The 11,809-nt window shown below is 39.8% G+C and overlaps 1 protein-coding gene across 1 annotated transcript; it reads left to right on the forward strand.

The window, feature by feature from the left end:
• The first annotated feature begins 8,154 nt into the window (after nt 1-8,154).
• Nucleotides 8,155-10,347, forward strand: LOC119007512 (coiled-coil domain-containing protein 42 like-2-like). Its single transcript, XM_037077261.1, has 7 exons — nt 8,155-8,313; nt 8,401-8,503; nt 8,934-9,017; nt 9,103-9,294; nt 9,634-9,855; nt 9,938-10,096; nt 10,178-10,347. The coding sequence occupies exons 1-7, from the start codon at nt 8,276-8,278 to the stop codon at nt 10,304-10,306; spliced, it is 927 nt and encodes a 308-aa protein (XP_036933156.1). The 5' UTR covers nt 8,155-8,275; the 3' UTR covers nt 10,307-10,347.
• Nucleotides 10,348-11,809: the final 1,462 nt, after the last annotated feature.

Genomic DNA, 11,809 nt, shown 5'->3' on the forward strand with positions numbered 1-11,809 from the left:
TACCCAGACCCGGCCAGAAATCAATACTTCATCAGGGCTGTTTGGACCATGTCTGCACAGAGCAGTGAGCGTGCAGACTTTCAACCACATCCATTTTTATAAACCTGTGTGCCTTATAAACTCTCTCGGGAGACGCAGAACGTGAGTTTCTGCAGTCAGGACTCCGTTTGGACTGTCATGTTATTAGTCTTGTGAGAAGTTCCTGAAAACAACGTGGGTATACTTCAGCTTTCTACAATCCAAAATCTGTATGCTGCATCATGGCAGACTAAGTGATTAAATGACCTCTCTCACAAACAAGCAGACGTTGTTAGTGTAGACATGGTTGTTGCATAGGCTAATAAGAATGACACAGGTTATGTGCCATTATGTTACTACATATTTTATATTTAAATTAGCATAAACAGAACCATAAACAGTGTCTTTCTAAACATACGATTTATGGAAATGCAGAGGTTGTGCACATAGCAAAATTGTCAAGCTCCCAAAATGTTTGATTAATAACACGCATTCGCCAACAAGGTCCTCGTAAGACAAGCTGCAACTTCATCCTCTAGAGAAACACACGATACAATGTGATTAATTACCTCCGCCACTGACGCTGGTTGGTTTGTCAGCAGGCTTACGCAACAATTCCCACGAGACTTGAATGGAGGCTGGGTCTCTGTCCAGAACAGACTCCGTTAACTTTTGTTGTAGATCCGGACACAGTGACGGATCCAGGATTTATCTTTCTTTAATACCACAAGAATTAGATTTTTGTTAATGTCTCAAGGAATATTGCAGGGATCTTGATGAAAAAAATCAGGCGTATTAAGGGGCCTGGTGTGTATTGAATGAGCACAGTTTGATGTGGATCCTACGTGAGGTTATATTATTGTTCAGCGATTATGGATGGTTTAAAATTTAGATACACAGTTATCATGTTTTATATTTGATTAGGCTAGATCTAGGTGATTGTAGTAGAGTGAAGAAGTCTTTCTTTGGAACAGACTAGGAGTAAAGACTTGCGAACTTAAGGTCCACTCACCCGATTTTTCTTGACCTTTCAGGTGCATCTTACAGACTGCATCAGTGCATGGGAGATGCCAGTTTTGTGTCTGTCCACTGAGGAGGATGGTGAGATGCAGTTTTAAGCTCCAGAAATCAGCAATAAAGTGAAGCTTGACTAAATATATGTTTTTAAACTGAAGATGACTTGCTGTTTTAGTAATCTACATAAACCAGTACAGCTGTCTCAACACTGACTCTGGCATATTATTATACAGCAACTGTTAACTTGCAAATAATCCTGCGAGGCTCTTCCCAACCTTAAATCAGCAGGATTTGAGGCAAAAATGAATGATTACAACAAGGCAGACAACAGTTGACCCCAGCGTACATTCGAAAAGGATTCTCCTTTATCAGGCGGTTCAGTCCTCCTGTGGTATTTCCAGAATAGAATCATTTCTCAGCTGTTTCTAACACAGAAGTAGGGATATAATTATGTGGAGCTGAATGGAGCCAGACCTGGTTGCAGGGAGTTTTGTCACATCTGTAAAGCCGCAAGCCTTTGCTGCTCCTCGCTGTAAACATAACAAACAAAGGCAGCTCATCAAGTTTGGGTTCTGTATCTTATTCAGCGACAGTTTGGATACGCGGTTGGTTATAACTCTCTCGGGGGACAAAGCTTTAGGACTCTCTAAGCCACATATTACCAAAGTAACTGCAGATTTATCATGTTTCAATTATGGAAATATTGTGTCTGAATCTTCGTTGTGAATGTTAATGATTTTTTCTGCTATTACTTACTTCGCTGATACCCTCAACTACCATCACATCCTATTAAAAAACAGAGTTTTTCCTCTCTAAGTAATTCACCAACGCTCTCTTCTCCCTCCTCCTCCACCACATCCTCACTCTCAGCCAACTTTAGACTTTATACCGTGCCTGTGTTTTCATCAGAGACCTGCGTCATTGCCCCGATTTCTAAAACTATTAACATCTGATGCCGGGGAACTCAAGGGAGACATGAACACCACGCACCACCTTTGTTCCCACGACCCAAACACTGTAGGGAGCTTCCAACTCCCACACAGAAATCATTTAAATCCCTGAGTCTGCTTGTAATGAACATAAAGAACTCAGCTTGCTGTGCGTGGCATTACTGTATCAGTACATGTGTGATCTGCAAGGCAAAGTCTTTACAAGTGTACTTAATTCACAGCATCAGATTGAGAGAAAGGAGAGGATTTCCATTCTTTTGGTGAACTGTAATGCATGTGTTGGTAAATAACTGTGATATTCATGTCTAAAATCACAGCGAGCTAACCTGAGATAGGAATAGCAGAAGGCAGGAGGTGGAACAAACACAACCATATTCCTACAATGTAGACACATTGCAGATGCCATCGCTGACGTCAGGTTTTTGCTCAAATCTTCAAAACTGCCACTTCAAAACCCCACCATTTCTTTTATTTTTTTTTTTCCCTGAGCAGAGCTTTTAAGTATTCCCTCTGATGGGTGTTGCACAACTCCCCTGCTGTGTCTTGGTATGATGTTTCTTTTTTTGGGGGGGAACCAAATGTCGCACTGCAGCCACTCTCCTTCCACAGCACAAAGGTTGGAGGAGTGGTTTGCTGTCAGGGGCCCCCGGGACACCAAGTGGTCCATAACGCAGCTTCAGAGGGCTCCCAGCCCTGTGGGGAATTGTCCAGAGCTTCATTAATGACTATTTTCATTTGAACAATTAATCAAGTGAGTCAGTGATGTGAAAGTGCTGGTTGACAAACCCACAGAGAATTAGGACCCACAACTTGCCTTTTTTTTAAAAAATCTGTGTCTGTTTGTATGTCGGTTGGTCAGTTTGTCAGCAGGATTACACAAAAACTAAACTTGAATGGAGGGTGGTGCTCAGCCCAGGGACTCATCCTGTATTTTTTTTACTTTCTTTAACATTGTGAGATTGTGGGGTTTCAACTTTTTAGTTCATTTCTCAGGAAACAATGCACAGAGCTTGAATAAAACAATCAGGCATATTAAGGTGCCTGATACTGTATCTTTGAGTGAGTACAGCAGATAAAGGAGTTGGCCTAGGCAGAGGTATGCACTCTACTAGCCAAAACTTTAATCAGCAAGTTGTTTAACAATAAAGACAAAAAATCTTACAGAACTTGTACCTTTTGGGGTTTTGTTTTTGATTGACAGAACATAGCGGCAGAAATGACATACTGTGCATTTAAATGCACATGTCCAGCATCAAGAGGACACTGGATAGAAAATCATGAGGTGCAGAATTCTCATCTGTATGGATGGAGAATAGCCAACATATAGGCAACAATATTGCTGCTGAGGATAGTGACACAAAAATACTGATTGATTGACTGACCCCATAGCATCTTTTTTATATAATAAGAATGGAAGTAAAGGTTGACATAAGTTTTTCTGTGTCTTGCACAAAGATACTCTGAATACACTGGAGCATAATCACAAATCCACTATTAATGAGGAGATCCACCATCACCTGGCCACAGTCCTCGGCCCATAGTTAACGAGCGAAACTATGGCAGAGTTTTCTAACTTTTCTGAGCTGCAAGGAAGAGACAGAGGCAGTTAGGTAAGGGATAATGTGTAGAACGGTAGTCATTATCGGGAAAATAATTCCCTTCCCTTCAGGACGGATCAGACCGGTTTGTCCTGTCGGGACTTATTTTCACGATAATGAACATTGTTCTTATCCCGCTTATTACACGGCTACTTGCCAACACAAAAAACTTCACAGTGTGTCTTTTTACAATTTATTTGTAAGAGTTCATAGTGTTTTTCGGCAGAGAAATATAGTTCGCCAGATCGACACCATTTCGTGAAATGCAGCCAGGCTTTAGATCACTTCCTCCTCTCCATGATGCTGCCTCGTGGTTGAAGGTCTGAGTCATCGCAGAGAGTGTGACGCAAATGTACCATGACCCAAAATTTCAGGAAAACAGGAAAACCTTGTGCAGACAGGGAAATGAGAGAATCGTTAAGAGGAATCGATAACGTTGCACTGACTTCTTCCTGTTGACCTTACGGTGAGGGAATGACTTTAAAGCATCTCTGTGTTTCCAGGCAGCCTCGTCAACTGCACAGATTTATGACTAAACTGAAGGAGTGGACAAGTAACTTGGAGATGCATTTGTCTCAAATAAAGTGGGAAACTCTTTATGAAATAGGATGAGAATGATTGAGTGTGAAACGGTTCGGTAGCGCTGATAGCAGCTTTGTTGGGGCAAAACTGCAGATAGCCTAAATTCTGCTTTAAAATATGATTATTTTCATTTAAAAACTGAAAGAATTCAGTGAATCATGAGGATGTTTGTCAGGGAGACCTTGGAAAAAGGAAGATGGGAGTCTGGATAACACATTTCTTTGTGAAGGTTCATATGGAAGGGTCAGCCTTTTACAGTTTACAAAATACACTCTCCCACACTTATGCATGCAGGTAGCAGTCTGCGCTTCAGTGTCTTGCTCAAGGACGTGTGGACAGGAGGAGCTGAAGGCCTGCTGAGCCACCGCAGCATCTTTGATTTTACTGCTTTTTCTGCAAGCATGAGGCGTTGGAGGTGAAAGTCAGCACCTCCAACACCCCTCAAAGGAGCACAAGGTAGGCTGTGTTTAAATCATAACCTGTTTACTTAGTTATTATCTTGCATTGCGGCATTCAGCAAAAACACTGTTGCTATGGTTACCTGCAGTTTAATACACCTTGCACACAGATTGAGAGTTTAGGTGGACCTGTTGATCAGATATCTGTCTCGTATGTGCTGTGCCGAGTATGAAATTCCGGGCTGACACCGATGTTTTAAAATATAGCTCAAAATATCTTATCTCGCTTTTTATTGTTATTTACTCTCCCTCAAAGAAATCCTCGCTAAAATGTAAATGATCTGTTTTAAATCCATTCACTCCCTTACACTATCTTTGAAAGAGCACAAATTTGATCACACAGGTTTATGAAATAACCTTTAATATGACCGTCTGTCACATAAAAAAACATTTTTTTAATTAAAAGGTTGTTGTTTCAAAAACCTACCTAGTCAATGAAAACAGATTTTCAACACTTTTTAACCCAACACAGGGATTTGTAATTGTGATTTTGTTCTATTCGATTGTATATCCGTCCTGTGAAAGGGATGCTCTTCGATCTTTTTTTTCCCTCAATATGGCAGGTTTTTCTTCTCTTGAACTGAGGGTCTAAGGAGAAATGATGTCTGAGGCAATGTGATTGTGATTTTGGTCTATACAAATAAAATCAGTCTGATTTGATTTATGTCACAAGCCAGTAGCTAATGAATGTGCCAGCAAATTGATGTGACCCACCAGATCAACATTGTCCACTGCCATCGGTGAGAGTTGTCTTATTTGCTGATGGCAGATAGCAGTCATCAAAGCAAATATCGGCTGAGGCCAATGTTCAGTCGATATATTGTGCATCCCTGGTTATTAGAATTGAACCACCAGGCATGACATGATCTAATGGCCACTACAACCCCAAAGTTAAAAACTAACTTTTCGCTCTGCACTTATTATATTCATTTGAAATGGCAGAAGGATCTGCAACTTGTTTATCATAATAACTGACTGGGTTTGGATGTAGGTACTGCAAGATTTAAGTGTTTTTCCACCAATGAAAATGTCACATGTGGAATTTGTTTTCACACATGAACCAACACTTGTAAAAAATAAATAATGCTACACCTGAGGTGGATATTTCAACAAGTTAATGACGCTGCTCAAACATGAATGAAGAGCTAAAAATATAAATATCACATGTGAAAACATTTTCACATGTTAATATGTGACCGTCTTCTTTTTCAAGCGTGCTTTAGAATTTCCACATGTGGACCCACAACACATGAAATTTGCTTCTCATATGAATTCCGTATTTTCACATATTGATTGTGGCTGTTATTCAAATGTGAACTAAAATTAAAATTCAATGCAAAAATAAATTAATGTCACATGAAATGTCACAATGAAATGTTTAATACATTCATATGTGATTGGCATTTTTCCATAGTGGAAACCTAACATGTTGCAATCAGCTAACCTATGCACAGGTAGTTTTAAGGGAACCTGGGTTACTAGTGCCATTTTGAATTCTAACAAAACATTACAATACAATATAAATAGGTGTTTGAGCCCTCCAAGAGTAAACACTCTGGACATCACAGATCTAATTAAATGCATGTTAAATAAGCTCAATAATATTACATCATTAAATTCTTAATTACTTGTTGTGATACTGGCTTATGAGTGCTGAAATGCCAAATTTATGTGGAAAAGATGCACTTAACATTATGGAGGGTGTAAAAAAAAGCCGTACTGGATGCCAGCATCTGAAAGTTTTTCTTTCCAAAATGTGTTTTGCCATTAAGAGTGAACTAAGTGTGCGGGCGGACCTGGCAATAACAGTTTTGAGACTATTGCTGTTTTGTTGGAGTACTAATTAGAATGCAATTCAGAGGATGTACTGCCAGCAAAATGTTCTGTCACCACATCCTGCAGACAAAGAAAACACTTTGTCCGTCATTATGGCTCCAATCAGTCGTTGAGCTGACGAGGGATAAAACATGATTACAATGCAAAAGGTATTAAGTATTTTTTTTTTTTCATTTTTTTTTTTTTCTTATCACACATTGTGACCAAGAAGTAATGAAATGGAGGTTGATAGGAAGAGCACAGCTCCAAGGTATGTGTGTGTACAGATGCTCCATTTCTTATTACTTCATAATATACATCTTCTTTGTGTTATTTCAAGTCGTTTTAAGATCATGTCATCTTCAATCTGATGAGGATATTAGATGTATATTGAGCGCTTTGGCATGTATTCTGTGTACATACATATTCGGCACTTCCTCAGATAAATAATTCAAAGAAAGAAAATACCCAGTATTTTTTTTAATATCTTTGCAGCAATATCCAACATCTCAGGCCACGCAGCTCTTCCACCAGCATTGCACTGAATTGAGTCTATTAAAGCTTTGATTAGACCGAGCATGCCACGAAAATGCCACAGCAAAAAAAAAGAAATATTCTGCCAAATTCTTATTGAAAAAAATGAGCGGAGGGGTTGAATAGTGAATTTCAACTCCTTTTGTTGTGTTTTTTGCATGTATCATGGGAATGTGTGATTTTCTTTTTCTTTTTTCTTTCAAGGATGAACATACTGTATGTATTAGCAAGTGGCTGACTGTAATGTAATCCAATACACAGTAATGTAATGAGATGTAATCTAATTGTCCATTTGGATTACATGAGTCCTCCTGTGACTGCCATAACAACAGGGCTGTAATCACTGTGAAGCATTTAATCTCATCTTGTTTTGTCTTATTATGGGACAGCGTGACGTCGACCGTTGTCATGATGGGCTCAAGTTGGATACTGTCAGTTGAAAATCAGCAGCACAAAGACAAAGTGGTGAGAGTGAATCAAAACTTGAAATGATTTGTTTTAAATATTAACCGTGTCCGCCTTCAAATTTACAATCACCTCACTCGTATTGTTTCTGAGTAAAATGTCACAATTCTCATGGGAAATAACTGTGATTGTGGGCTCATGCAGACACTTCATATGAGTGGACTCAAATCATCTCACTTCAATGTTTTGTATGTCAGATTAACAAGAAGGCCTAAGTAGTTAAGAATTTGTCATGGTCACCATTTCACAGAGTTTATAATGTTACTCCAAACGCAACTACTCACAAACTGGAACATATCTTTAAAGGAGTATGGGGACTATATCCAAGGGCAACTAAGAAGTAGCCTATATTGATTACTGTTCACTTTAATTGACCTGTTGCTATCAATAAAATGTAGTCTTCTGTCAGAAATTAACGTAAATAGTGAAAAGAGTAGAGCAGCTTATTCTTGCTTTGACTGGACTTTGGGAATGACTGCTCTACTGATTAATCAACTTTTTCTAAAAGCAATTGATTTGCTAAATAAATGTACACATTTTGAAGTAGACCTGTGTTTTAAATGTTGCATTTGTTGAGACACCCTGCACCGACACACCTGTAGTTGCATTTTTCATCAAAATTCTTTGAGAGAGGAGTTGCCACAGCAACTGTCACAAGGAGGAGACAAACATTTGAATGAAAATAAAAATCTGTTTTTTTTTTAAGTTGTTTTATTTGCATTGAAATTTTTTAATGGTTACCACAGAAACAGTGATGGAGGCAAATGCTGACTGCAAACAAAGATATCAGTAGGAAGATAATAGCAGGAAGAAATATGTACAAAGACAACCAAGTGTCATGAACTCCAGGACTGTCCGTCAGAAGCAGCGCTCAAGGTGAGTGTATTAGAGTGTGTGACGGCTGTCTGACACAATCTGAGCAGTCAGTGTTACTAATTTTCTACCTTGCTTGCGTGTGAACAGGCTGATTTCGTTCGTGGAGAACTACAGCACAGCCTACCATGACCTCCAGAAGAAAGACAATGAGCTGGACGAACTCATAGCAAAGAAAGAGGAGAAAACACAGGTGTGGAGTTAGCAGTAACAGCTAAAACAAACAACTCATTGCATAAGACTGGATGGGAAAAGGTGTTTGACTGCCTTCCCGTTGCTATGGTTACTCATTTTAGAGACAGGCTGATACGCCAACTAGTGAAAGAATTTAGAACGGTGAACAGACAATTTGACTGGATCCACTTAGTAGGTGTCCATATATCAGGGATTTATGAGAGTGAACCCTTTTCAGTTTTTATAATGATTTTGTTTATATATGAATGTCCTTAAAGTCATGAAAAATACAAATGCGATGGTTTTTTTTTGCATTATAAGAAGAACATGATTTTAAGTCACCAAGCATTTTAATATCATTTCAATATCCTGTCAGAAATTATTAATCAAACTATCATAAATATTTCTAATGTAACTTGTTGACTACTGTGTTTGCCTTGGTGCTGGAGACTTTGCTGAAGCGCATAGAAGAGTTGAACAGGAAAGCTGAGGAGGTGAAGGGGTTGTGCTCGAGCTATGACATGTTTGTCAAGGTACAGTATGGGGACCAATTCACACACAACTCCTGTACAGACTGGAGATTTTAGATTTCAGTTGTTCCTACCTCCTCCTGTGTAGCATGAAGAAATTTGCAGAACTGCTGAGAAAACCGAGGAGGAGAGGAAAGAGGGCATTCAAAAGGACGCAGAGATTAAGAGGCTGAAGGAGGAGTATGTTGAGCTGATGGAGAGGAACCGGGAGCTGCAGCGCCAGGTGCAGAGCCACAGAGTGTACAGGGACGTCATGGAGCGGGCAGCCAAGATGAGAAATGTAAGGCAAGGATTTTTACATGTGACTAAATCTTTTTTTTTTTTCTTTTTCTCATCGTCAAGCAATATTCTGTTCACAAAAGCTTGTTATCCGTTTACTAAAACCGTCAGATGAAAGATTGCACATATATGCACATATTCTTTCAGCCTAATTGCAGAATCAAGTCTCTCCTGAAGTGGAATTAGCATATTAGTATGCCGCCACTTTTCATGATGGCTTATTGGCAGACGCACACACGCAGTACTTTTCAAATGTACACACTTATTGGCCAAGAGAAAGCCAAGAAAGTGTCATCTTTAACTTTTGGGGCTACAGCTGTGATCTTTGTGTGTGTTCAAGTTTGACAGTGCAGAGAGGTTCACAGGTTATTTGGCGAGTCTCCTCCCCCTCAAAGAAAAGCTCTATCAGAGGAACCAGAGGGCGATGGAGCAGGACACCCAGCAGAGGATGGCCCTTCGGACTCTGGAGGACCGGCATCGTTCGCTGCAGCTGCAGAAGAACAACCAGCTTTCCCAGCTCGACAAGGAGCTGAAGGATGCGCTTTTTGAAACTCAAACATGGGTACCAGACATGATGACATGAGTCACGATCTGGCGTCAGAACACCAGATTGAACACTGCTAAAAGATTGTCCCTGTCCACAGGAAAACAATTGGATCTATATTGTGAAAACAACAGCAAGGGAAAGCCTCTTCCTGGGACAGATTAAGATGGCGACCCTCAACCTCTATGACATGTCAAATTCCGGTGTTAAAGAAGAAGAAGCTGTGGATGTGAATGACACGGAGACGCAGCTGGACAAGGTACGTGCCCTGACGGTGCAGAGGTGGACGCAAAGCAACAGAGAGCGATCGTCTAACTGTCTCCATCTGTCTCCTTCTTAGATCGTGATCTTCCTCCAAGACCACGAGGACATACTGAAATGGCATCAGATTTCCATAGAGAAACAACAAGGGAAGAAAGGAACAGAAAATAAACAAGGCCAAAAACCCATAGCCAAGAAGGGAGACTAAGGTTCCATGTTGTTTGATTAAAACTGAATTCACAGTTGCAAGTTGCATTGAATTATGATTTTAATGTTTGCTCACTGGTTGTTTTACTGTAAAACTCTAAAGCCCCAGATGTATTCCTCACGACAGCCACTTGTTCATGCTTAAATGCATGAATGGTGGCTGAGCCTGCGTAGGTACTGCAATACTTTCAAGGCCGTTCGGACAACCTCCCTTTGTGTCTTGTCCTAGTGTTCTATAAACTGTGACTTTGACTGCAGCTCTACGTCAGACTGACCCAGAACGCCCTGGTGTGAAGGTGACCTTTCAGCTGAACTGGATTGACGCTGTTATTCTCTTATTTTCTATCAAACAATTGGAAGAGAAAAAACAATTCATCTTTTTAATTTTAGAAGACCTTCATTAATTTCCCCTGCTTAAACAAACATTTTTTTTTTTTTTTTTGTGCTTTGCAACAGTCCAAACTTATAAATGGACGACTAAGCCCAACAATATACACTTAAGATTACAGTAATGATAGAACCTATAGTGTAGCCAACACATTAGAGAAAGCTATGTACATGCGTTTCTCTATCCTGCAATGTGTGCAATAGTATAATAATAATAATTTGACAGTGCTGTTTGTCAGATATATTGCATGAATATATTGTGTCACTCACTCACATGAACCTGGTATCTTAACCAGGTGTACCAGGTTTAACTAGATAGTTAGAACAACTGGGTTGCTTTAGCAGTTGACAAAACACAACATTCTTTTGTGTATGTTAGTGTGTATGTGAGAGAATGTGTGTGAAAACACCTTCTATTATCAGTAAATATGAACTGTCCACTAGCAAAGCACATGCTGACTCACTCTATGCTCCCCACAGTGCACCACAGGTGGTTTTTATATTTGATTTATTCTTCAGCTCCCACAGAGCTGAAGCGTATTTAAGCTATTTTACAACAATTTAGTAAATGCGTTTACCATAATCAATGTTAATTTGTTCTGTTGGACAGCTTTATCCGTGCCTGAATGACTAAAAGAAGCTATACCATCATTGTAAAGTAAAATGAAATTCAGTTATGCAATTGAGAAACGAGCCTTATGTCTGCACATTATCCTGTCTGACATCCCTTTCACCTCACCGATGGAATGTCATCTTCGACTCTCAAACCATGAGCTCAGGGTGTTTGAGGAGTGCTGGACTGGCCTGTGGCGCTGGGAGTTCAGGGTGCCTCTGACACTCGATTCAGCACACTGTGAATCCTTGAACTGACAGCACACAGCAAGTGACTTGACTTTGCTGCCTGCTGATATTAAAGGAATGCCAGTTTTCATCATACAACAAGGACAAGGACAATGGATTTCGGAGCAAACCAGATTATGACAAAAAACTACAGATGTGTATTTGAACATAGCAACTGATCGAGTGTATCATATCCAGATAAAATTAACAGCTAATTAGTCTGAATCTAAGGTCAACAAAATACCAACACTTTGGTCTGGTGGCACTCAAAGCATTG

The sequence above is a fragment of the Acanthopagrus latus genome, chromosome 18 (assembly GCF_904848185.1).
Source record: "Acanthopagrus latus isolate v.2019 chromosome 18, fAcaLat1.1, whole genome shotgun sequence".
NCBI lineage: Eukaryota > Metazoa > Chordata > Actinopteri > Spariformes > Sparidae > Acanthopagrus > Acanthopagrus latus.

Excerpts from the sequence above, each read along its gene's own strand:
- LOC119007512 (XM_037077261.1), top strand. The coding sequence starts at position 8,276 with ATGAACTCCAGGACTGTCCGTCAGAAGCAGCGCTCAAG. Across the intron at positions 9,295-9,633 it reads GGGCAGCCAAGATGAGAAAT|TTTGACAGTGCAGAGAGGTT; the intron begins GTAAGGCAAGGA and ends TGTGTGTTCAAG. Across the intron at positions 9,856-9,937 it reads TTTTTGAAACTCAAACATGG|GAAAACAATTGGATCTATAT; the intron begins GTACCAGACATG and ends CCCTGTCCACAG.